This window comes from Rhipicephalus sanguineus, chromosome 6 (genome assembly GCF_013339695.2).
Source record: "Rhipicephalus sanguineus isolate Rsan-2018 chromosome 6, BIME_Rsan_1.4, whole genome shotgun sequence".
In the NCBI taxonomy this organism is placed as follows: domain Eukaryota; kingdom Metazoa; phylum Arthropoda; class Arachnida; order Ixodida; family Ixodidae; genus Rhipicephalus; species Rhipicephalus sanguineus.
Genome location: NC_051181.1, coordinates 55,799,176 through 55,825,746, shown reverse-complemented (window position 1 = coordinate 55,825,746; position 26,571 = coordinate 55,799,176). Strand labels below are relative to the sequence as shown.

The 26,571-nt window shown below is 46.7% G+C and overlaps 2 protein-coding genes across 2 annotated transcripts in view; one reads left to right on the top strand and one right to left on the bottom strand.

The window, feature by feature from the left end:
- The window catches only part of LOC119397273 (intraflagellar transport protein 88 homolog), a 128,903-nt gene that overhangs the window by 79,989 nt on the left and 22,343 nt on the right, over positions 1-26,571 (bottom strand). Inside the window, 4 exon segments of the mRNA XM_049416510.1 lie at positions 14,378-14,494; positions 15,236-15,305; positions 17,276-17,362; positions 17,478-17,577. Of these exon segments, the coding sequence (XP_049272467.1) occupies positions 14,378-14,494; positions 15,236-15,305; positions 17,276-17,362; positions 17,478-17,577 (374 nt within the window).
- LOC125758969 (SOSS complex subunit B2-like) lies at positions 8,210-8,872 on the top strand. The gene has a single exon (XM_049416770.1). The coding sequence runs from the start codon at positions 8,249-8,251 to the stop codon at positions 8,870-8,872; it is 624 nt and encodes a 207-aa protein (XP_049272727.1). The 5' UTR covers positions 8,210-8,248.

Sequence of the window (26,571 nt, the reverse complement as noted above, 5' to 3'; positions counted from 1 at the left end):
TTTGATGAGATGAGCGAAAATGAATTCCGGCACCGCTTTGGTCTGTCCAAACGAAGTGCGTTGGTTGTGCGGTGAACCAAGCACCATTCATGGATGCCGTTGGGTCAGGGGATTTTCAACAGAGAGGAAATTGTTGCACACACTGAAACTCTTCACGAACAGAAGCTTCCAGCGAAGAGTCGGTAGCAGGAAATTTATAAATGATAATGGCAACACATTTCTTGGTTTCCAGCTCATGCTGCAGCTGCGAGATGGGGGCAACCGGCAGGCCGAGGCGCTGGAGTTACTAGCCGCAAACACCAGGCGGCAGGGCCAGGCATCATTGGAAAGCTGCGCCAGGCTCAACCTCTCGGTGACGTGGTCCACGAATTGCAAGGCGTTGGTACCCTCGCCCGGGCCCTCATTGCAGCGGAAGGCACCTGCACAGTGATTTGTAAAGACTAGTTGTATATATATGTAGATTTATTTTTGTTCACATCACGAGCTATGATACGCTGGCTTGCTTCAATGGTGCCCTGCAATTTTTTCTCAGTTAATTTTCTTTCAGTTAATTTTCTTTTTCTGCATATCAGAAGCACTGATGTGCTGTTTCATTGTACATAATAAAGTGTAGCTCAATGGTAAATCGTGTCCTGCGATGTCATTTCTTTTTAATCTCATCGTGCGAGGTGATGCATTCAGCAGTTTTGTAGTACATGTGCATAGCACACTGTGGTTTCATTTATAAATCATGTTTTGCCATGTCATTTTTTAAAATCTCATTATACAAAGTCATGCATTCAGCAATTTTGTAGTATATGCACATAGTGCACTGTAGTGTATCTTTGTTTATAGTGTATACGTGTAGAATATTGTGGCACACTGTACGTTTTCTATCGATTTTTACACATCCTAGAAAAAAAGAAAAGCGTTTGTGAACGGTCTAGGTTGCACAACAATTTTGAAATATTGCAAGACCAAAAAATAGTTGACGAATACGTGTTCTGTTGCTTAGAAGTGTTTAGACAATAGGAGTGGGTACAAACAGAAATCAATAATAGAGGAAGACATATCAGCAACCAACAACTTGCATTTTTTTAGCGAGTTCGATTAATACCGGTTCGACTGTGCCTTGTTTTCATGTAATACAATGACTTTCGTGCTGCGAGACGCGTGTGTTGCTGCAGAGGAGCAGCAGGCACTTTGTAATAACTCCATTTGTATATTATAAAAGGAAGCTACTTTTATATTCTTTTCCTTGGCATTAAATTTAAGGGATATTTATTTATTTTGCTTTTTATGTGCATTGCTCGTGATACTTGTAATAAAATTTCAATTCTGACACTACCCATGTTGTTCACTTCATTTACAGGCACCATTCTTGTTGCACTAAAGCTACCGCATGTTGCTGTCCTGATTCAAACAGCCTTTTCAGGTTACCACTTTGGCTGTGAATGGCACCATGTGCCATTCACAGTTGAGCTCTCACTTGTGCTTAGTGTGAAGCGCCATATTTTACAACCTGGTCGAAGCATTTCATCAGCATGGCGTTGTGTGACAAGGGGGCATAGGTCGGCAAACTCACTCATGAGTCGACTCACTCAGATTCAGATCGAGCTGTGAGTCCAAGTGAGTAATACATTGGTGAGTTCGAGTCCGGGTGAAAACATTTTAGTGAGCCTGAGTCCGAGTGAATCCGCTTGAGGAAAATTTTGGTGAGTCTGAGTTCGAGTGAGCCCCAAGAGCAAAATATATTTCACGAGTGAGTCAAGGTGAGCTTCACATTTTTTGCCAACCTATTCAAAGGGGTTATTCATTGATAGGAGAACGCTGTTTCGTTGATATGTGTAGCAAACATTTGAAGTGTAGTAAAAAACACAGTGACAAACACAATGAACAAAGACAAACACGCACCACACAATGCTGCCGAGGTCGTTGCAGGCGGCGGCGTACTCTGCGCAGGTGCTCAAGCATGCAGGCCCTGTGGTTCTCGAAACAGGTTCACTACACGGTTGCGCTGCTGCTGGCTCCCGTTGTGGTAGTGGTTGCTCAGCTGCTGCTGGCAGCAGCTCAGCATCGTCGGTGTCGTCATCGTCCCCTTCGAGAACAGGCTCATGTGCCGCCAACGCAATGTCGTGCAGAGCTGCACAAGCAGCAATGATGCTTGAGCAGCTGTGCACAAGCTTACAGCGATGCACCACTCCACAGCATTGCGCATGGCGATGTGGGCCTTGTTGTAGTGGTTATCAGGGGTGCCACGAGCTGGTCGTCCGGGCAATGGTGTCAGGAACCACGGTTCTAATGTATAGCTGGAGTCTCCTGCACGAGGTCGGCAGGACAGCTGTAGTGATAACGTCTTGAATATGGCAAGCACTGACAGCACTTACCAAGCAAGCCGAAGTTTTGCTTCCAAGTGCTGACGGAGAGGGCTCCCCCGCCATACCCACGAGTCATGACATGACCCCAAGAAACGGACTGACATCCAGAGGTCGGCGTCACATGTCTGCAGAATTCAATTCAGTCAAAATTGTACCCATAAATGACCTTGGGTACAATGTTGGGTGTTATGTTAATGTAACTACATCTGTCTCCACTGTTACTGACTGTTGAAACATAGCTATGGACAAATCGTCGACAGGGTAGGACTTGTACCATAAGTTCTAACACGAGGACAATGCAGTGTCAAAGGGTAGTCTGCATGTTTACTGCTTGGAACAACCCATCTTCCAGCCACCAAAGCCTTCTAACCAAATTACTGCTGTATGTTTAAGGCAATGTATCACAAAATATCTACAACACGAAAAAATTCGACTGAAAAAAAGGGTTATGAAACAATGCGTATTTAATGTACATGCTAGGGCGCGTTCCGAGGGACCGAAATAAAGTTTATTCATCCATCCATGTATTGATCCATGTAACGTCCATCACGACAATGAACAATAAGGACATACTACGGCACATTCTGGGAGCGCTAATCTCAACAAATACAAATCGAGAATCAAGCTTCGGGTACACATGGCGAACGAGCAACGGTAATATTATGCACTGTGCAGGCCGCTGAACCAAAGTGTACTCCGCGTCACATGATTTCATCGCTTATCCTAAGCGAAGTGCCCTGAAACGAACCAATTCCCGTTCTGGATAGATCGAAAATACCGCTCCCACTATACTCAGTTGCAACAGCCTCAGTAAAGCGGGAAGTTTAAGCGATATAAATGAAACAATTCGCTACGCATACAATGCATGAATAATACTCACGATCATGGTGTTGAATGCGTAGAGTCCCTTCCCCGACATGTAATGCGTCGTGTCCGCGGAGCTCAGGCCATGGGGCTTCGGGATTGCGATGAGCGTACCATCCACGCACCCGACCACAACGGGAATCTGCCCGAGCCGCGCGAACGCCGCCTTTGTTCGCTCTTCGCGTCTGTGGTCTCCGGAAAAGGCCACCCACCGTTTTTACCCGCGAACGACAGTAATGGCGTGTTCCTGACGGACGACTGCGACAGGCCGCTGAATTCCTCGCAGCCGACAGCTCGCTGGAAGCATCCGCTCGCAAAAAATCTCAGCGCGCACAACGCCTTCCGCTCTGTTTAAATCCCACTGGTTCGTTGGCACCCGATGACGGGGCCGAGATCGTCGCACAACCAAGGTACAGTACGTTTCGAGAAACGAAAGCGACGCCGGAATTCACACTCGCTCATCTCTTCAAACGCATTTCGCACCTCCTACCATTCTGCATCTGCTTCGAGAAACGCCAACGTAGCAACGAAGCACCGTTGCAAGCGCCATTTTCTCAAAATCAGCTGTTGCGGCAGCCGCAACCACCGCATCGCTCGAAATACATGCCGTGCGACGCCATTGTTCGCGCGAGAGAACGCGAGCGAACGGTCTCGCACTCCGTTCACTTTTAGCAGACGACATGCTCGTTATGACGCGGCATGACGTCACCAAAAAAGAAAACATCAAGCAAAAAAAAAGAAATGGCCACGCCCCTTAGAGTGGCGTGAGTTGTCCGGCTTCAGCCAATCGCGTGCGATCATCAGAACGAACGCGAACGAACGGCGCAGAACAGAGATCTCCGATCGCCCCCCAGTGGTGCGATCTTGTACGCGTTACAAAATAAACACGGAGGCGTGGCATGACAACCAGCCGCACGTGACCGCGTGTGACCGCACGCGAATGGCCCATTTGAACCGCGACAGACGTCACGGCTCTGCATTGACCAATCGCGTGCGGTCACGCGACCAATCACGTGATCGCGTGCGGTCACGTGACCAATCACGTGACCGCACGCGATTGGTCAATGCAGAGCCGTGACGTCTGTCGCGGTTCAAATGGGCCATTCGCGTGCGGTCACACGCGGTCACGTGCGGCTGGTTGTCATGCCACGCCTCCGTGTTTATTTTGTAACGCGTACAAGATCGCACCACTGGGGGGCGATCGGAGATCTATCGCCCCTTCAACCACCACGGGAATCATGGATGACGGGAATGATGGGAAGTACAGGCTTCGGATCTGCTTCGGATGGCTTTCGTTCTTGAGATTCGCGACGCTTGTTTGCCGAGTGTAAAACAAAGTGATATAACATTATTTCCTATTAAAGCTTGCTTCATTCTTCTGTACGTAAAACTTATTACAAAAAGTTCGTTTGACCGCGAGATGGAAGTGAAACCTGGACAAATTCAAGCACCAGGGTATGCATTGCTCTGCAATTGTGTTCCAGATTTGGCATCACCAAATCATGAATTCTTTTTTTTTACAACACTTGAAAACAAACACGCTTGTTTTTCCCTCGAAAGTAAGCATTATCTATTATTGAAATAACAGCTAGTACTGTATTGAGTGAGAAACACTTAACGTATCGTCTGCTGCGATGCCAGGTGCATCAGTCCAATTGAGTGGTCTGCCTGCAACGCATCTCTCGTTTCGTTGTGAAGTCAAGTCAGAAAAGCGTGACGGTGCCTCTACTTAGCTTCGCCGTCGTTTTGTAGCGGATTTGAACGAGTTTTGGCAAGACGCGCTTGTTAAAAGACGTGAACTCTATGCAATTCCCTGCACTGGCATGGGACGCTACATCTATGCGCAGAGGTGAGTGCACGACGCTTTACTAAAACTGCCATATACAACCTGTAAAGCTGCAACGAAATAGAGGTCTAGCGGTCTTCAACCTCTTTGAACAACAAAGGCACTGCTTGAGTGCTTTGAAACGCACCCCACTACCCACGCCTCGCGAATAACGAAACTGAAACTGTAGAAAAAGATCCGTAGACAGTTCGCTAGCTAACGCTATCCAATCCGAAGCCTGTACGTCCCATCATTCCTATAGTGTACTAGAATATAATCCATAGAGTTTCCTACATTTACCTAGAGGGAAAAGTGGCGCTGCAAGCTGTTGGACGCATGGGAATGCCGGGATATGTGAGCTTCGAACTTGACTCGGATTCGTATCCTTCACGTAGAGCCCAAACAACGAACAAGCCACGAAGACATGTCTGGCTTCAACGCGTTCCTTGCGTCGAAATGGTTGATTTCTTACTGAAGGAGCACGTAGTGAGCTATTTGTTTTTTATTATTGCAGAAAAACGAGTTTTATTTAACACTGGAAACTTCTGCGTCGATGTATAGTTTTACGATGCGTAAAAAGTAACCAACGGCCGCTAAACTTGGCAGGCAGACGACAAAGGCAGCGTTCTCTCTGCCGTTGCTCGTCGTCTGTTTCCTTCTTTCGCCGTTTGGTTATGCCATCAAGGTGAGTGGACGTTTATTTTAAAATATAGTACCCGTTAATTGACATCCGCTTATAAAAGTTTTGTTTTAGAGAAGCTTTATTTGCGCAGTCGTATCCGCTTTTGAGCCGAAGCCTCGCACAACACCAGCCAACACAAGCCTCGCAGGCACATATACCGTCATTCCCAGCGCTCCAACGGCGGCCCTTCAGAAATTCGCATAGACGGTGGCGCCAGATTTCCCTCTCGGTATTGTTGTAAGAAACTCTATGAATATAATCATTCCCATGGTGGTTGAACGATCGCAGCGCCAGTTTCCTGTCTAGGTTATTGTACGAAATTCTATGGTCCACAAGGAAAGTGGCTCCGAGAGCCAGCGTTCCGTGGAGAAAGGAAACGTGGTCGAAAGAATGCCATGCAAGAACGCGCTGGCTTCAGGAGCGTCAACGCAGAGCGCGTCTGATTGCAAGCGCTGCGGCTTGTAGTAGCGCACGCTTCGGGCCCTGCTTGCTTGCTCGGATGGCTTTTGAGCGCTTTGGTGGCTTGAATCCTTAGTAAACCACTTCCATGGGACGGTAATATTCTCAAGTAATGCACAAGTGCTTAACGCACCATTGCGATCAATGCCCTGTTACTGGCACCATCCACGTAAACACATTACAAGCACTTCTGTACTACGACTGATGGGCACTGCGTATGTTTAGACTTCCAGACAGAACCAATATCGCCCCACTTGCTTCTGTATATAATCCAGTGTCGTATTTCACGTTAGCTTTTGCATGTTTAATCCCTCGGACCTCTCCCACTACACCGCTCCAAGCATTAGCGCCCTGGTACGCTCTACCGGGAGAATCGCAAGAGAGTGCTTTCTTTTTAGCGCCAAACGATGCCACATGACCGAAGACCGGACACAGCACTACTATAAACTCAGTTTAAAGTACCGCTTTGTCCTGTCTTGCGGCGTCGTTTTGCGCTACAAAAAGCACAATGGAATCGCACCAACTCGCCCGCCAACGCATTGTATTCAACTATAGAATCACACGAAGCCATATTTCCCGCCAAGAGCCACGTGCGTCGTACCTCCACTAATTTCATTTACAGTCTACAAAGCGCATGAGGCCAACGAGGCGCCTGGCCACTGACATTAACATCGCTACTTTCAGGGGAGTTATACTAGAAGAGGATGTAAAGAGATAGGGACGCGATTGGCAATGCAATACATTTAGGGACTTTGAAACGTTACGTTATTTTTTGAAAAAGATACATTGTATAAAACACGAAGAGGTATCCACGGTATGCTACAGTTGGACGAGATATGGCAAGATCAGCGCTCATTCTACGACAGTTTGTCGTCTGTTTCTTTTAGGGGCGAAGCTCCTTAGGGTCGAGGCTTGTACGTTGTCGCGCCGTTGTAGCCACGCTGGTACTCGCCGCTCGCGCCAAAGAGAAGTCTTCTTCCTTTTGTTCTTCGAGCGCCTTGATGATGATGCCATGCAGGAAAATTTCACAATCACAGCATATCCACGAAGTGAATGATTACGAGTGGGCGCAGGCAAAACCACATATAAGAATCGCAAATGAGGAAGCAAGCGAGAAATAGAGAGAAAGAAATAAAAAATAGGAAGAAAAATAGAAATAAAGCTAAATAAAGAGGAAACAAGCGAAATGAGAAAAACAGAGGAGGAAAGAAAGAGAAAACGGAAGAGAAACAAAGAAGGCTGCCCAGCTCCGCACTTCATTCAAGCTCGATCAGAGGCACTTGCATTGACCTCGTCTTCTCAAACTTCAGGTTGGATCTCATACAAGAACCTTTGGCTTTACATTTCACCTATCATAAGGCGGTCATAACAAAAGGAAAACGCCGGCCACATCTCAACACCACATACGCCGTGTGATTAATAAACAACTTCGTATATACTGTACACGCGTGTCGCCACGTCTTTTCATGACCGAGTGGCCATTGTACGGGGCGATTCACGGTTAATGATCCCCCGGAGCTTCGCCCACTCGTCATCATTCACTTCGTGGATATGCTGCGATTATTTTTGGGTGCTTGAGTAGGTTGTGCAAGTGAGTGGACTTAAACGCAACACGTCATACACGTGAGCTGCAGCCTTTAGCGATTTATTTGAAGCAAGCTTCGTCTCTGCGGTCACTTCCACATTTTAGGCCACACGTCACTGAAAGGCAGCCGATACAAACATATGGCCTTGCAAAGGAATGCATCGTCAATGTCATTTACGGCACTGCGCTCGCTAGAAAACGCGCATCGACGGTGGCGCCACATTTGCCTCTAGAAACCCTGTATTCTATTTCTTGGAGACGAACAGAGCCAGCGATCCTCGTGGCTGGGACCACGACCTCTTCCTAAGCGTTTCTGAGCTTCCCGACGCCAGAAACCAGCCGCTAAGCGTTCGGGCGGCGCAGTCTGCGTTCAAGCCCGGCCGTGCCTGTCATACGACGCATACGGCCGCTTCCGCGTTCCTGGACGCGTCCATCGACATCCAGGGCCGACTGAGCGTTCTAGCCGCCCTACTGCCATGGAGCCGACAATACGAGAATTGAAGATGGGAATGAAAAGCCTCAGCATTACGTTCATCGTCTTAGACATAGGGCGACCAAGCATGACCAAAGAAGGCCACGAAGTACGAACGTGCAAGGTGGCTGACCGATCAGGATCGATTAATCTGTCCCTTTGGGATGAACCAGGAACATGCATCCAGGAGGGTGACATTTGCAAGCTTACCAAGGGATATGTTTCACTATGGAAGGGCTGCCTCACTTTGTATACCGGAAAAGGTGGCACCATACAGAAAATAGGAGAGTTCTGTCTGCCCTTCAGTGAAACACCATTTATGAGCGAACCGAACCCCGAATACATGAAGCAACTGACGGCGAAACTTAATGGCACTGTGGACCAGCGACGGTCACCTACATCGCAGAGTGGTGGGAGTAGTGGTGACACCTTAGGCGCTGCCCTTCTGCCCACGCCATCAGCAGGCGGCGACGACCCTGGTGGGCTGGGTTATTCCCAGCGAGGAGGAGGTCTCCAAGAGATGCTGCGTTACGGTTTCATGAACATCCCCTTGACAAGCTACAACGATGGTTTTGGCATCAATGAAGGACTGCACAGTGCCAAGTCTGCGAGACCGAACCGGAGGTAGCGACTGCACTGCTTTCAGCCACTTCTCTCTAGTCGACCACGGAGTGCGATCGCGCTGTTATCATTTCATCGCCAGCAAGCATCGGAGTTGCTTCCTTTGGGTGTGTGAATCTTGTTCTGCTTTGTACACTCATGTGCTTAGTATGCAAGTTTCACTTTCAGGCAAGCGTAGTTGCACAGTTGACAACGTGAAGGAATAGCCACCACTTAACCACCCTTGTACCGCACAGAATAAATGCAGTCATATCCATTCATATTGAGTCACAGTTTTTGTCACCCAACGTTTGACATCTCCACACAAAGTGGCCGAGGGAAACAGTACGATGTCAATGTTTATGGAACGCGCTTGCTTTGTCTTCAAGATTTAGACGCTGCTCAAGGACTGCCCCGGAGTCATCAATTAAGAACCCTAGACCTTTGACTTAGCGGCTGGTAGTGGCACTCGCCCGTCGGCGTTCGTGCGCTCCAGTGACCAAGGAGACATCGGCGGCGTTACGCGTTCGACACCGGGGAGCCCACTACCCTACTTCTAGCTTACTGTAGCACGGCACACCAAAAAGACCAGCTGGTGACATAAGCAGGTGTACCGACGCTGTCGGAGAAGTAGAAGCCGCACGCACAAGCGCGTCCTTTTCACGGCCGCACTGAACAAGACGGGTAGTTAGCTCACTGAGCGGCAGCGGCCACGGCTGAGGCACGGCCGCTACATAAAAAAAAAGTTTTATGTAGCGGCCGTGGCTGAGGTGAGACCGCTGATGTTACCTGTGGTGATAGCGACGCTGCATAGCTACACTACATTTATTTATTGATTTATTTATTTCAATACCCTAAGTGCCAAAAGGCGTTACAGAAAGGCATGATAGTTAAAAGAAAACAGTGCACATTTCTTAGCCGCTAGTTCAAACACTAATTTTCAGCAGCAAACTTAAATGAAGAAACACTTGCGCTGGTGACAATGGAGATGGGCAAGTGGTGTATTGTTTGGCTGTCTTGGCATGAAAAAAATTGAATACAAGTTAATACGACAAAAAGGGACTTCAGCTTTATGGCGGTGATTAGTACGACCAGACAAATACAATGGCTCAATAATAAGTTCATTCTTCAGGCGTGGCTTATGAAAAATGAAATATTGATGTACAAGACACTTTCCTATGGAGAGAAAGATTAGGAAGTTGCAGAGTACGTTTCATGGATGATACACAGGGAAAGCGGGTATAATTAGACAAAATCTTGGCGGACGCTTGAGCCTCACTTTCAAGAGTATAATGCGATAGCGTAATCGGACCGTATTCGCATCGCTTTCCCAATCGCTAGCCTGGCTTGGCTTGTCGGTTGACACCTAAATCATGCGGCAAGGAACGCCAAGTGCGGACGCTTGCCGGCTCCTATATCCATGCATGCGGCGCGACGGAACACGGAAAGCGCGCCCGTGGGCCCTTTGCGCCATCTCGCGAGATTTCTGTCAAGCGGCTGAAGAACCTCCGAGATGTGCGTACCACCAACGCTAAATGGTGCATATAAATAGCTAGCCGATAGTATGCTGAAGGATATATGCGTGGTGGCCGAGCGGCTAAACGCATCGCGACACGGATCGAGGGGTGGCATGTTCGAACCGACTACTTTTTATTATTTATTTATTTGCATCTACCTCGAATTTTCGTTCACAACCAAAAACGCCGCCGCCGCCGCCGCCGCCGCCGCCGGCACCGGTACATCTGCGAAACGGCTCTTCAACGCTATCGCGTTAAAATGAAACGCGCACTGCCGTTTTACACTGACCCTAGTCGGTTAATAAGGAATTCTATGGCTGGACCCCGCAAAAGCACATGTATATTCAAGCTCACAAGAGTTTCATATAACGTTATTTAAGATGTGATGGCGCCTTTGAGAAGTTACGGAGTCAGTAACCTAACGTGCGCTTAGCATTATTGACGCCCCTCCACGGTGGTCTAGTGGTTATGGAGCTCGGCTGCTGACACGAAGGTCGCGGGATCGAATCCCGGCCGCGGCGGCTACATTTTCGATGGAGGCGGAAATGTTTGAGGCCCGTGAACTTAGACTTAGGAAGGAAGGAAACCGGTAGAGAGGAAAGACAGGGATGTTAACCAGTTTGGCATAACCGGTATGCTACCCTGTACAGGCGGAAGGGATGGGGGAGATTGAAAGAAGAGTAAAGAAAGAGAGAAAGAGAGGGGAACACACACGCACACAGATAACTTCACAGCGCAGAGCGGCAGTCTTGTGCGGTATGCGGCATCATTAAAAAGTCTACAGCCGCTCATGTAAGTATGTTGTCCTTAGGAATTTGAACAATGCCTTGGTTGCTTGAATTCTCGATGACTTATCAGGATGACATTGGAGAATTGTCTCTAGTGTCAACGGTCTGTTGTGAAGACGAGCGAGAGCGAATATCAGGGATCGTCTCTGCGCAGCGTAGCAAGGACAGTCGCAGAAGATATGCTGCAAGGTCTCCTCGGTGCCGCAGGCGTCGCAAAGAGCGTTGTCGGCCATCCCTATTCGAAACGAATATGACTTCGCGAAAGCCACTCTTAGCCATAAGCGCCATAGCAGAGTGACCTCTCTTCCGCGGAGTTCAGATGGTATTTGAAGTCGCCGCAACTCGTTTAGGTGGTGTTGCCGATAGTTTTGGCCTCTTGAGGTATTCAGTGTTGAGTGCGAAATATTCTTTGCGATCCTTTGAAGCATGGCAGCAGCATCAGACCTTGAAAGGGGTATAGCCTCTTCCTTGTCCCCTTGCAAAGCTGACCGAGCAGCATTATCGGCATGTTTGTTGCCAAGCACGCCGCCGTGACTTGGCAACCATTGAAATGTCACTTGCACTTAGGTGCACGTTAAAGAACCCCGGGTGGTCGAAATTCCCGGAGCCCTCCACTATGGCGTCTCTTATAATCGTATCGTGGTTTTGGGACGTTAAACTCCAGATATTATTATTAATATTATTTTGAGCATTATTGACGGTGTAATTTATATGGGTTTACGAAGACAGGTTCGCAGTTATGGGAACACGAGGATACTTATGCAAAGTCACTTTGCCTACTGCAGAGCTGTAAATGTGATAGATAAACATTGCTCTCGATGGTCGCGACACCTGCTGCGCAGCAGTGCTGGAGGGGAGACGAGACGCGAAGAAAGGAAGGGCACTTACACTGCAGTGCACCACGTGTCTCAGTCGTCAAAATCAATGCAGCGCTTTTAAGAAAACGGCGCCGCAGAGAAGACAAAAAGACTTTTCAACCACACGGGGTCAGCACGCACACCATCATGGCTCTACAAAATGCGGCTTGCCGCGACACTAGTAGGCGCGACTTGCTATACTCAGAATAACAGAGAGCTGAGCTAGTTGGTAAGTATTCATTCTAAAAAGACAGGGCGTGCAAACAAGGACACAAGAAAGAAGTCAGGACACCACATACGGAGTTTGTGGTGTCCTGACTTCTTTCTTGTGTCCTTGTTTGCACGCCCTGTCTTTTTAGAATGAATTGCTATACTCCTTTAATATTAGATGCGAAGTATCTTATGGCGGAGTTCAATCCGGTGGTGGTGGTGTGCGGCGTGACCACACTTACTGCGCATGCGCATACCCTCTCCACTCCCTCTCTTCCTTCCCCCTCTGCACTCCCCTCACCACTTTCCCTCTCCCCTCCCCCTCTCCACTTCACCCTCGCCACTCTCCCTCTCCCCCATCTCGCCTCCCCCTTTCCGCTCTTCCTCTGAAACGCGGGCTAGACATGCCAAAATTCTCTCCTGTGCAACGCCGCGATGAGCACCAGCGCATGCGCGTCCCCTCCCCCTCTCCTCTCCTACGCTGCCCCCCTCTCGCATGCCTGCCGACTGCGATCCCCGCTCGCCCTGTGAGAATTAACGGCCAGGCTAGGGGGAAGACAAGACGCGCGTAGCGTTCCTCTTCGCGTTCCACGACGCGCGGGTCGGTAGCATGCCCAAAGAACGCCAACGGAACGCGATCGTGCAAGTGCTCCGGCTTCGCATCGCCTCATGGTCCCCTTTAGCGGGAAATGGTGTAATTTTTTCAACTAAACCGAACTTGCTAGCGATCGCAAATGCTTGTGTGAAGCGATGCAATGTTGAGGCTCTCCACACGCCAGTATGTTTCGTCGTGGGCATGCAGAAAAAATCACATCATATCCACGGAGTGAATGATGATGAGTGGGCGAAGCTGCGGAGGTTCATCGGTAAACCGTGAATCTTCCGTGAATTCTGCCCAGTACATCATCACCGACGTGAGATCGGGCGCGTTTATACTATAAAGGTTCGATGAGAGTGATGACGACTTGCAGCTCACTTTAATTTTACATGTACGCTGTGAATTTTCATTGTTCAGAAAACCATTGCTTTAGAAAACATCTGGCGTCTTTCGTTAGACAGCTGGCGTCTTTTCGTTTTGCTTTAGAAACATCTGGCGTCTTTTCGTTTTGCTTTTAGAAAACATCTGGCGTCTTTCGTTGGTTTATTTCATTAATCAGCGGCGTTTTGAACAAAATTTTTATTGTTTATTCACGCACAGGAGAAATCTCACCAGGCACTACCTTGGAGGTAAACAATGGCTGCTAATGGGAATGAGAGACAGAAGAAGTCGGCTTTTAGCTAACACTTACACTTCTACTTCTACTAACGTTTCCTACTGGAACATGCCAATGGCTGCTAATGGGGAATGAGAGACAGAAGAATTCGGCTTTTAGTTAACGCGCACGCTGCGAATTTTTTATTGTTCAACAACGCACAGGAGAAATCTCCCACCGGCACCACCTTGGAGGTCAAGATCTGGTACTAGCGTTACGACTGGTTACGCACTACGAGGGACGAACGGGTGCCGCTTTAAGAAGCTTCGCCCCTAAAAAGGTGTTTCTACTGCTCCTCAAGAGCTTAAATGATAGCTTGTGATCGGTATAGCAAGTTGTTTGGCGGAGGGCGTTGTTTGGCGGAGCCCGCTGCAGCGTCGTGCGCGGGGTGGCTAGCCAGCCACCGGCGTGTAATCGGTCCCATTTTGTTCGTCTGCCTGCATTGAACTTAAAAAAGATGTTTATGTTTCCCAAGATTGTTCCGCCCACACTGCTAGCGGTGAGGCCGATACAGGATGGAGTAATCATGAAATAACCTTCAAAGATCGATAGAGACACCAGCGCTACACAATCAAATCAGAAAGTACAATACGTATGCCAGTTTTACAAAAAGCTACAGCAATCAAACTATACAAATCACAAGACAGAAAACCCGACACGTAAGTGAATACCAGTTTAGCACAATAGTCACCAACCATGAGCACCACTCCGAATGTTAGTCAACACCAGCTGTACCATATGAGTTAAACTTGCAAACATTGTACACCTCAACATTAAACCCCCGAAGTCATCCTACAAGAATGGCCCTTTGCACGTTTCCTTTCGTACTTTATTGCACAATGTCTACTTTTAATTTGCGGACTTGAGCGGGGCGTGCAGCGTGTAGTCAATAGACACCATTCACTCACCTTGATTGTACAGAGCCTCGACACAGCTGGCCTCTGTGGTCAGGGCCTCACGATAGTACTGGACCGCACGGTCCAAGTCGTTGTTCGCGAAGCAGCAGTTGCCTTTGTTCACTAGAGCTGCAACAAACAACGCGTCATCTCAAGAAACTCGTTCTCAGAATCAACGCAGATTGACGCAGCATCGAAATTCTAGAGTTCTTTATTTCCCATTTATCTCAACTGCAGGAGATTTGACAGAATCTGCAGCGCAAGCACGAGTACCGAAAGAAAGTGTGCTTCCCTTCTTAGCTATCTCCCTTCACTGCTTTACCTTTCTTGTAGCACTTACGTGCTTGCGCTGCAGCTTCTCTCAAATGTACGTAAACCAACTCGCCCACATCGCCGCTCTTCCACTGCAGGACGAGGGCTCTCTGTCGGTAATCTGAAATAACCCTTATCTTTGAAGAGTTAGCCCCATATTACGCTTGTAAATTTATTCGCTTTTTTATATTACCCAATTTTCCGACATCCTCGACAACGCTTCCCGTACCATGGTGCCCATTCCGCAACTGCAATCAGCCATCGACTATCGGCCCCACGCCTAACATGCCCTGCACAGCTTTTTTTTTTTTTTCCTTCGTCTGTCCCATGAGATATTAGATGCCCCTCTCCGCGCTCTAAACCACGCTGCTCTGTTCCTGCCTGTTATCATTAGGCCCAGCATTTTTATTCCGTAGCTTAAAACAAACTCGATCCGCGCCAGCTCATACGGGCAAACTGAATACTTTAGTGGTAGTAATAAAACAGCAACAAAAAATATAAATGTCGCCACCTATGCCTCTGCGACCGACATATAGTTTTTACATTTTGCTTAGTTACCTGCTGCGTTGTATCTGTCCGCTTGGACGGCGTGGTCTGCGTACTTGTCCGCTTGAGACAGTTCATTTTGCTGCGCAGTTTTCAACATTTGGTCATTCAATGAGAACAAAATATTTGGCTTGACATATTTCCAGAAAATTCTAGACTCAATGGGTTTAATGAGAGCAGCATTTTGGGCTAGTTAGTGGTCCATGACATCAAAGAAATTGCGCGACAAAAACACGGACAGAAGAAGAAAAGTAGAAAAACAGCGCAATTCTTTAGTGTGTTTGTACTTGTCTGCTTCTGTCCATGTTTTCGTCGCGCAATTTCTTTTATGTCAATGGGTTTATTAGTGACAAAGTGGAGCAGCCTTCTTCCTAATTCGTCGCTTCGCCATGTGCGCGTGTCGCTATTTCCGGGTCATCTCTCTCACACGCAAGTGCTTTAAAATAATAATAAGAATAATAATAATCAATCAAACAATCATTTATTTAACGTGGCCAGAAACAACAGTAAGGTCTTTGTGCAGGCGCACGCAAAAATATAACAATAAAATAAACAATACAATACAGACAGTCTTCAGAAATAAAAAGACCAAAAATGCGTAGACAAAGAGAAATGAACACAAAAGGAGAGGAGTAAAATAAGGCAACACTAGAAATATTGAAGGGGAATGAAAAATTAGATTCCATATATACAACTATGCGGAAAGAGGGAGAAGGGAAAGATTTGTACATTGTGCCATACTATGTCAAGACAGTGCAAAGCTCGGATAAAAACAATGACTGTGGACTATGAAAACGTCAACATTAAGAAAATTATTATTAGAGAGACTTCGTGTTCTGTGAACGGTAGAGTGTTGGAAAAAGCATGTGGGTACATGAAACGATCTATTCTGTCTGGTTAAGTTACGTAATAATAATAATAATAATAATAATAATAATAATAATAATAATAATAATAATAATAATAATAATAATAATAATGTAATAGTCAGAGGAAGAAGAAGAATAACTTCGGCAAAGCAGAGGAGAAGAGGGACTTCCAATCCCCCTCGTGGGTATGAGCCAGTCTCCTTAGGGCAAACAAACAAACAAACAAACAAGAGGGACACGAAGAAGCATCTGGGTCGCGATGAACATTTACGATGCTGAATTAAAAGGTACATTACATTTTGGCTCAACCGCATACGATAGGACAATGCGGATGCTGTTTACAATCGCCCAAGAAGAAGACGGCCACCTGCTCATCAAGAAATGTCAGGAAGACGGACACGTTGCCATCGACCTCCCAGAAAAGGTCAGCACACCGGAATTCTTAGCGTTTCTATCTTATAAGGCTGACATCACCCTCAAAGAAATGGCCTCCAAGTGTTCCGTGAGAGTCGATCTACAAACGGCTGAGCTCATACAGTGGGTCCTAGTACCGATTAAGCACGATGCAACAGATGAGCGCAAGAGAGTCACTGTAATAATGGACCATGTCTTGGAAGCGCCAGAACAGCAAGTGAAACAAAACCAACAGCTGTTGACCATCATCATAGTCAACTCTTCAGTGCATGCAGCACTGGGTCGGGTACTTGAAATCCATGATAGCAATTACTGCAAAATGTCAGTGTTCACGATTATCTTTCCATTACCGAACATTTAGCGCATATGCAAATACGTTTAACCACAGTCCTTTTTAAAGAACACTTGTTCCTTCAAGCACTTCAACGCGCCGCATGTGATGAGAGCAGGAAATTGCGTTACCTTGAAAATGCGCGAAGTAGTGTGTGTGTCTTCGCCTTTACGTCTTCTCGCTTTCTTTCAGTTACTGCGCGCTGCGGTACGAAAAAAAAAAAACTTAATAAACTCTATACTTGTTTCTAAAAGGACCAGACGTTCCCAATGTGTATCCTACGTGTATTTCATGGTCCTGCACTGCATTGCTCCCGCGGCATCTTAATATATTCTGCGCTACCACTCTTATGCGTGCACTTATTTCGAAAACACTCAGTCTATGTTTCGCTCCACACAGATTGGCGAGAACCTGGACATATTCATAGGCAATGCTTACCAGGTAGTACAGGAACGAAAGGTTTGTGGCCGCAGTGCTTGCAACCTTGGTGTCCTTTTTCTCGAAGGCCTTGAGGGTTTCGATTGCCTGCAGTGTTTGAGAACAACAAGGCAGCACGGTATTATAGTGCATGCTTGGCAAGGTTGTCGTGCGGGCTGCATTATCACAAGGATTGCTGCTCGAGTGCGAAATTCGCGCCAACCTGATTGAATTCCCGTTTCCTCAGGTAAGCGACAGCTTTGCTAATTTCCAGATCATTGGCGATGTACGCATAGGCGGATGATTTTATCTGTTCCAGGCACCTGCATCAAAAGAGAAGGAAAAATATGTTGTTCTTATGTAGCGATTGGTGTAGTTCTAAATTCTGCAATAAATGCAGCTCCACTGCTGTGACACCCGAGAAAGTGCGACGGGCACCCAGCTATCCCCGTTCGTAGAGTTCCGATTGCTCCGTTTAACAAGCCGTCAATGACGCCAGTGTTTGAAGTAAGCATGTAGGTATTCTCCGGCACGAGTAGAATCTTGTTAGAGACATTCGCAAACTCGGTGTGCCGCGTGCGCGACTTTCACTGCATTTTATCGACTTCTTGCTTGTTACGGCAGTTACATACGAGTCGTCTGCCGCGAGTTCCGTGAGCCTGTTTCCTCCTCAGATATTGCGTCGGAGAAACACCTGTTCTAGGAGCAATCGTGCGCCTGGCGAGGCGGTGGCACCCTCCCTTTCGCGGCGCGGTAGTCAGCCGCATGTTTCCGAAGCGTTTTATTGCGATAGCAATTATATGGACACTGTCGGCGGATTTTCGTCGTCGCCGTCATGCCCCGGATATATATATATATATATATATATATATATATATATATATATATATATATATATATATATGAGAAAGAACTAAAAATAATTCAGAAGAAAAAAATCCCGAAGCGCTCGTCCGCGGTTTCGAACCTGCGACCCCTTGCTCCGCAGCTTGCTGTCTTTTATACCCTTGTTACACAGGCAAGTTAACCGCAGTTACGACCAACCACGGTTAACCGCGTTGAACCACGGTTAGCGCCAACCACGGTTCGCCGATGTTACACGGCGCACAAGCGACCTCGCTTAAAGCGGACTTGCTTTGGCGTGAATGGCTCTGCGTCTGGCGGCAGTCCGGCGTTCAACTCGGCTGTTATGGCCGCGTCCACTTTCGCATTCTTTGAGGTGCTCCGCAGATGATGCTAATTGTTTTCCCAACGCCTAATCAGGCTTTCTGTGGTTCGTGCAGTCCAATTCGTTTTTCACGAACGCTGGCGGCGTACACACGACCTCCATGGAGGCCGCCATTTTCTCCGTTAGCCGCCAAACCGAGGTCGCCAAGCTCGCTTTGGTACAACCGCGGTTAGCGGCCTAACCGCGGTTTCGCATACCGTGTAACATAAGCGAAACGCGGTTACACTAACTGAGGTTTAGGCTGTCCGTGTAAGAAGAGTAAGACAAAAAATTGGCGTATCTGCGTGCTTCGCTGCAAATGTCGTGTAAAGACGATAGAAGAGGCGCTGTGTGAGATATGGACGCCATCTGGCAATACGTCGGGAAACATGAGTGCTTTGTTGCGTGCTGGTAGTCCCGGCGCAGCAGCAGGCGAAGACCGGCGGTGACCAACGCGACCGGCGGGGACGCCAGCCAGCCCGAAGACGCGGTTTGGCGCGAAGCGCTGAAGCAGAGAAACGTCCGCACTCAACGAGTACTCTCCACACACTCTTTTATTTACACGTCGCCTGGGTAACACAGGAACGCCAGAGCGGCGCCCACAACCGGCAGCCTGAAGGCCGCCCACAACGCTGCTTTTTCATTTTTTAAATATTTTTTTTCACCTTCTTGGCCTTCTCAAAACTAAAGTTTTTCAACACCAACCCATGGCATTCGTACAGTGCAATACAGAACAGAAACCGAAACACAACCATGAGCTCGTTCGAAGGGCACGGAGGAAGGCAAATTTCAGCGCAGTCGCATTTTCAGCTTTATTGAAACAGCGCTCACTAGACGACGACGAAGTAAAAGAAGGCACAGGACAGGCAGCGCCTGTCCTGTGCCTTCTTTTACTTCGTCGTCGTCGTCGTCTAGTGAGCGCTGTTTCAACAAAGATGAACGCATACCAACTCGCTCAAGCTTCCATTCTTATGCATTTTCAGCGCAGCTTAAGAAACTAGGGTCCTTAAAATTACGTATGTATGCATTTTCTATTAAAGGAACACGCCACCTAATACTTACCTAGTGATGTTGCACCTCAGATATGCATGATATTTACTTTTTGATCGACAACGTTCACAAGTATGAACAGCCGTACCAGTTGAAGACGGCTGGCCCTGGGCAAGTGGTTCAACTTTGGCCGAGTGGCTGAATCGAGGGACGTGCCGACAAACAGAAAGACAGACAGACAGAAAGACAGACCAAAATTTCTGCGTTTAAGTTCCCCAAGAAAGACTATCGTCTTTAATAATTACGCAAGCCTCATTCGGTCCCCTGGATACTAACGGCAGAATACAAACGCACGCTACGCAGGTAAAGTATAACCATCTCAGCGCACGCTCGCACGACAGAGATGTCTTCTTCCTCTTGTTCTTCGAGCACCTTGATGACGATAGTAACGCAGGCAAAACCACATATAGCATAGCCAATTGTAGCATGCGACGCTCGCTCCACTCCGGCGCGTTCTCTAGTTTGATAGAAGTAAAGAAGTAAAAAAGAAAAAACAAGTGCGTTTGCGCAGTAATTTTAGCCTCAGGAATATGTACTAACTAGAGCCAAATGACGTTGTATCTTAGTGACGACAATCGACGCTCGTAGAGAACGCGAGCCGTGGCTTCACGTGCCACTGACAAGCGCCGTCTTTATTTCTTCTCTTGAGGTCGCGCGCTCTGCGGTTATGTTTGCCGCCCAAACGAAGGCGCTGCAGGGTCTTGGGACATAGGGTGTCTTGATGCGCGTTTTGTCCGCGCACGCATCGCGGCACACTATTGGGACAACAAAGCGCAAGACTCCAAAAGTGGCTTGCGTTCTGCGCAGTCTTCCTGGCCGCTCACAAATTTCTTGGGTCCCCAATTCTAAAACTGTCTAGTGTTTCGCCACAGTTGGGATGTGTGCCTTCAACTTGTACCTTGACATACTGGGTGTGGTCGACCGCGCTCGCGCGATTATCTCAATTGAGGGGGAGTTTTGTGCGTCTTGTGCTTTCAGCAAGGAAGGAAAAGGGAGAAGGCAGGGAAGTTAACCAGAATGCAGTACGGTTGGCTACCCTACGCCGAGGGAAAGAGAAGGGGTGTGGAAAGATGGGAGAGACAGAGAGAGAGAGAGGGGAGAAAGAAAAGGAAATGATCAATTGCGCTGACACGTATGTGGCGGTGGCACTGTACAACAGTCATAGGCGTTCACAAAGGCCCGTAGTCCTTTTAAGTTTGCGTGGAAGCTATAGACCACACGAAGGTCACTTTGCTCGCTGCAGCGGCCACGTTTGCGAAAGGAGTGATCTGCTAGCTTGAGGAGCCAAAGTAGGGGTTAGTTGAAGTGACAACCATGACGAGTCGCGCTCGTGCTATGTATACCTGCGTGTTATTTTCATGAGTTCTTCTATGTGTCTCAGCAGCGCGCTGCAAGTGTCGAGCTTTGACAGTTGTTAGTTCGCACTCGCCTTGTGTGTTTTATTTTCATGCGTCCTTTGTGTTTGAGCAGTGCGCAGCAAGTTTCTAGCTGCTTGCCGTTCTTCCTGTGGCATTCCAATTTCTTGCTATCGCATTCATTGCTTACCCCTTGAGGCAAAACTGTGAGATTTTAGCGATGTTAAGTTAATTACTGCAATTAAATCTTGGTTATTTCTGTAAATTATATTCCTTTAGGCCTCGTTAGTTTATTTTAACGTGGTTTCGAGCATCGCTAGCCTTCTGAAGGAAAAAAATTGTAGCACAAAGCAACACACGGACAGACAGAGAGGACGGGACTGGCGCTATCCATGTGTTGCTTTGCGCTACAATTTTTTCCTTCAGAAGTCATGAACCAACTAGCCCAACAAAACGTATTGCTAAATCGCTAGCCTTGTTTTAGGCCCTGTATTGACCACTTGATTTCCACAAAAACCACAAAAAAATCACAGCATATCCATGGAGTGAATGATGATGAGTGGGCGAAGCTGCGGAGGTTCATCGGTAAACCGTGAATCTTCCGTGAATTCTGCCCAGTACAACATCACCGACGTGAGATCGGGCGCGTTTATACTAAAGGTTCGATGAGAGTTATGACGACTTGCAGCTCACTTTAATTTTACATGTACGCTGTGAATTTTCATTGTTTAGAAAACCATTGCTTTAGAAAACATCTGGCGTCTTTCGTTAAGCAGCTTCCGTCTTTTCATTTTGCTTTATAAACATCTGGCGTTCTTTCGTTTTGCTTTTAGAAAACATTTGGCGTCCTTCGTTGGTTTATTTCATCAATCAATGGCGTTTTGAACAAAATTTTTATTGTTTAATCACGCACAGGAGAAATCTCACCAGGCACTACCTTGGAGGTAAGCAACGGCTGCTAATGGGAATGAGAGACAGAAGTCCGCTTTATCTAACACTTACACTTCTACTTCTACTAACGTTTCCTACTGGAACATGCCAATGGCTGCTAATGGGGAATGAGAGACAGAAGAATTCGGCTTTTAGTTAACGCGCACGCTGTGAATCTTTTATTGTTCAACAACGCACAGGAAAAATCTCCCACCGGCACCACCTTAGAGGTCAAGATCTGGTACTAGCGTTACGACTGGTTACGCACTACTGCGAGGGACCAACGGGTGCCGCCTTAAGGAGCTTCGCCCCTAAAATTGTGTAGAAACATCACATGCAGTCTGGGTTACGGAATACTCTAGCATGTAATGCGTTACATTTGTATTCACTTCTAGCAAAAATAGTGGCTATGTGACCACATCTAACACGCAACATTTCAGTCCTGTACTCCCGACGCATTTCCACTGCTTCACCATACTGAACAATGAGTGTCGCTGTGCTTAACAGCCGGAATTTTCTATAATGGGAGCCCATGAGGTCACTGGTTCTGTGGCTCAGCCTTGACCAAAAGCAGTCATTTCGATGGGTGCCACCATTTTTTTTGGCGCAAAGCTTTTGGAGCAGGCTTTGGGGCTCTTGCTAAATTCAAGAAATACCTTGTCCAGCGACCACCCAAATGTTTTTTGGATCTTGCCCGCGCAGTGGCTTTGGCACTATTTCTTCGGGGCCCCATTGAAAACCCCCGATTGTGTGGAATGCACCTTGGGTTACACGTTAAGTGTGACAATGATTGTTCTTTGCATTGCTGTTTTGAGTGCATCTATGACATGGCTGCCTCATGTTTATTCCAGGTATCTTGTTGGCTTATGTCAAGAGGACGGCAGGAGGAAGGAACCTATGTGACACAGAGGAGCCCATTCAAAGGTCTCGGCGGCTTGTTCGGACAGTGCCATTTTTAAGAAAAAATAGGGCTGTGTGAGTCTATGATTTCTTGTTCGGCTGAGTTCAGGTAATGTCTTTCAAGGAATAGTAAGCTCAATTTGTTCTTCCACGAAATATGTGTAATCCACAAATGTACTATGTATTTATATTTAAATGCAATACAACTTTCAACTGACTTTTCTTGTGTTTTCTTTTTCTGTAAAAGCACTATCCTGAATATTCATGCAACCTGAATCAAATATCAATTTGACTGTGTAAAACACTTGAAGGTGTTTGAAAGAAAGGGATAAAACTCACCATATGAGAGCCAGACTGTTTTAATAATATTATATTTCATTACTCTAGCCAATATATTGGGGGGGGGGCTCTCAACAATATGAGTTCCTCTTTAGTTATACCTTCTAACACAACTACGACACTAGTTCGCACAATGGCATACTGATACAGACGAATGCTGCATGAGGCAGAATAAAAAGAGTCGCACAAAAGAGTGTCTTAGAATAACAGAGAGCTGAGCTAGTTGGTAAGTATTCATTCTAAAAAGACAGGGCGTGCAAACAAGGACACAAGAAAGAAGTCAGGACACCACAAACGCCGACTAACAACTGAAGAGACGCACAACGGCAGAAAAGAAAGAAGGCACGAAAACTTATCTGCGCATGCCCATGCAACAGGCGAACCTATCAATCCGGCACGCGTGGCGGTCTACGTTGAAGATAACTGTTAAGGCATTTGATTTCATCTTTATGCAAGTTAATCGACGGTTGGCTCACGCATGCGTTACCACTACTCTCGATATGCCATGCTTCAATCATCAGGCGCGTTTCTTCATTTCTATGACGGTACAACACTGCGCATTCATCGAATTTTGGCGTGCACTTACAATCTCGACAATGTAAAGATAGATTAGAAGGTGAGCCTCCTGTTAGCGATCTCTTATGTTCCAACAATCTCTGGTTAATGCATCGGCCCGTTTGTCCTACGTAGAAGCGGCCGCAGCTGAAAGGGACCTTATACACCACACTCGTACGGCAATCAGTGAATTTGTTGGTGTGTTTTACGAAACAAATATCGGTCCGCTTCTTGTCTTTTACTCGCTCATTCTTCCTCTGCACAGCGGCACAAATCTTACTTAGCTTATTCGCAGCCGTGAAAACAACATTAACGCCGTATCTACTTCCTACTTTCTTTAGCCTGTGAGACACGCAATGAATGTACGGTATACCTACGACACGTTTCTTCCTATCGTTTTCTGCAACCATGCTCGGACTTAACACAATAGACTTCTTTAAACGTTCAGCGACAGTGGCCACTGCATCACGAGGATACCCTACATCTAAAAGACGCGTAACCTGTGCGTTAAAGCTATCACTCATTTTGTGCTCACACGACTTGGTGAGGGCTGATTTAAGGCAAGACATGGCGATACCGTTTTTTACAACCTTCGAGTGCTTCGACGAAAAATTTAACAGCGGTTTCGAAGATCTAGGAGAATACTGCCAGCACACGTGGTTCTTCTGGAACGTTAAGGAAATGTCTAGAAATTGTATTCCATTATTCTGAGGAACCTCTTTAGTAAAGCTCAGCCCACCTCCATTAATTTCAAATTTTTCGCTCACGGAAGTTACCACCTTTTCAAAGTTCTCACCACTACAAAAGATCAAGTAATCGTCCACATAACGAAAAACCTTAATAACCGAATTACCTAAGGCGCCTTCCAAAAGATTGTCAATCTTGCTAAGGTATAAATCACTAAGAACCGGAGCAACCTTAGAACCAATACATATCCCTGATTTCTGCACATAAACGCCTTCCTTCCAACCTACAAGCGTCGACTTTAAATACATGGAAAGGATTTCTAGAAATGCCCCGGTAGAAACACCACATTTATCGGTGAAAACCCTCTGGTGCGCTTGTTCGTTAATACATTCATTAACACAATTTAACAACTCCTCATGCGGCAAAGAATAATACAGGTCTTCAACATCCATACTAAATGCTTTACAACAGCCGGGGTTCTCCTCTGAGAGGAACTGAACTAGCGCCTGAGAATTACGCATACGAAAAGGGTCTGAAAAACTCAAAGAGGTTAAGCAGTTCTGCAAATAACTAGATACAGCGACTTGCCAGGTGCCTTGCTCTGAAACGATTGCTCGAAATGGGATATCGTTCTTATGTGTTTTGGCTGAAAAAAACAATTCTAAAGTAAGTGATTTAGCCTTCTTGACATTACAAGCTATTTTCTCAAGATTATGTCTTAACAAAAGGTCGACAGCACGTTGCCTGACTACCGATGGCTTAAGTTTTACCGTCCTAAAATTCTTTTCTATGGCTGTTAATGCTTTTTCTGAGAACAAACTGTCCGGCATAATTACAAAATACCCTTCCTTATCTGAAATTACTGGCCTGAGCTTCTTTTCAACACAGTAATTAACCAAAGGCCGGACAGGATCAGAACACTTGAGATGCATATTAGAACCCTTGATGCTAGCAACGCAGTCTGAAATGCAGTGGGAACGCTCTTCTTCAGGAACAAGTCTAGTGATTGTACGTGGCAAACTTAAAACGTCTATTGGTTTCAGGTTCGGCTTAAAACAGTATTTAGGACCTAAGGCTAGGGTTTTGCAGTGACTATCATCTAAGGTAGCTCCTCCGAGGACTAGCAAGTTATTTTGCGGTGAAACAGTAGAAATAATCTTCCTCTTACATGGTTGAAGTTCTCGAAGTTTTACCCTCCATATGAATTCCGCATGCTGGTTAGCTACCCTCATCCAGTCGGCGTACATCTGCTTCTGGCGGCGATCGTCACGCGAAGTCGAGCAACGGACCTTGAGGCATTCCTGGTAAAATCTCACTTGACGCCATGATTCCGCGGTCAGTATGGCACATATCCTCCTGGCATGTCCGGTAGATGGTTGCAGAAAGCCGCACAAAAGTTGAACTTCAACTGGGCAAACTCTATTCTTAGAAAACCATGAAAAAGTTCTAGCACGAACCAAGCAAATAGCAATTAAAGAAGCCAAAGAGGCAGGATTGTTCAGATAAGTAGGAGAACACGGAAAAGGGCTCAGAGTACTAGAAATGAAGCTTAGAATAACAGAGAGCTGAGCTAGTTGGTAAGTATTCATTCTAAAAAGACAGGGCGTGCAAACAAGGACACAAGAAAGAAGTCAGGACACCACAAACGCCGACTAACAACTGAAGAGACGCACAACGGCAGAAAAGAAAGAAGGCACGAAAACTTATCTGCGCATGCCCATGCAACAGGCGAACCTATCAATCCGGCACGCGTGGCGGTCTACGTTGAAGATAACTGTTAAGGCATTTGATTTCATCTTTATGCAAGTTAATCGACGGTTGGCTCACGCATGCGTTACCACTACTCTCGATATGCCATGCTTCAATCATCAGGCGCGTTTCTTCATTTCTATGACGGTACAACACTGCGCATTCATCGAATTTTGGCGTGCACTTACAATCTCGACAATGTAAAGATAGATTAGAAGGTGAGCCTCCTGTTAGCGATCTCTTATGTTCCAACAATCTCTGGTTAATGCATCGGCCCGTTTGTCTTGTGTCCTTGTTTGCACGCCCTGTCTTTTTAGAATGAAAAGAGTGTCTGTTTGAGTCGCCGGTGCATGTGGTGCCTTCCCTCCCATCTGTTTATATTGGATCACTTTAGGTTACTTTGAATATTCATAAAAGCTGCTGTTACCACGCAGCAACGATACAAATTAATTAATTTCCATGCAAGCACCATGGTTCACACGTTAGATCTTGCATGTGCCAAGCACAATAGGAACTCTGAATTTGCACATTACTGTAGTAGGGTA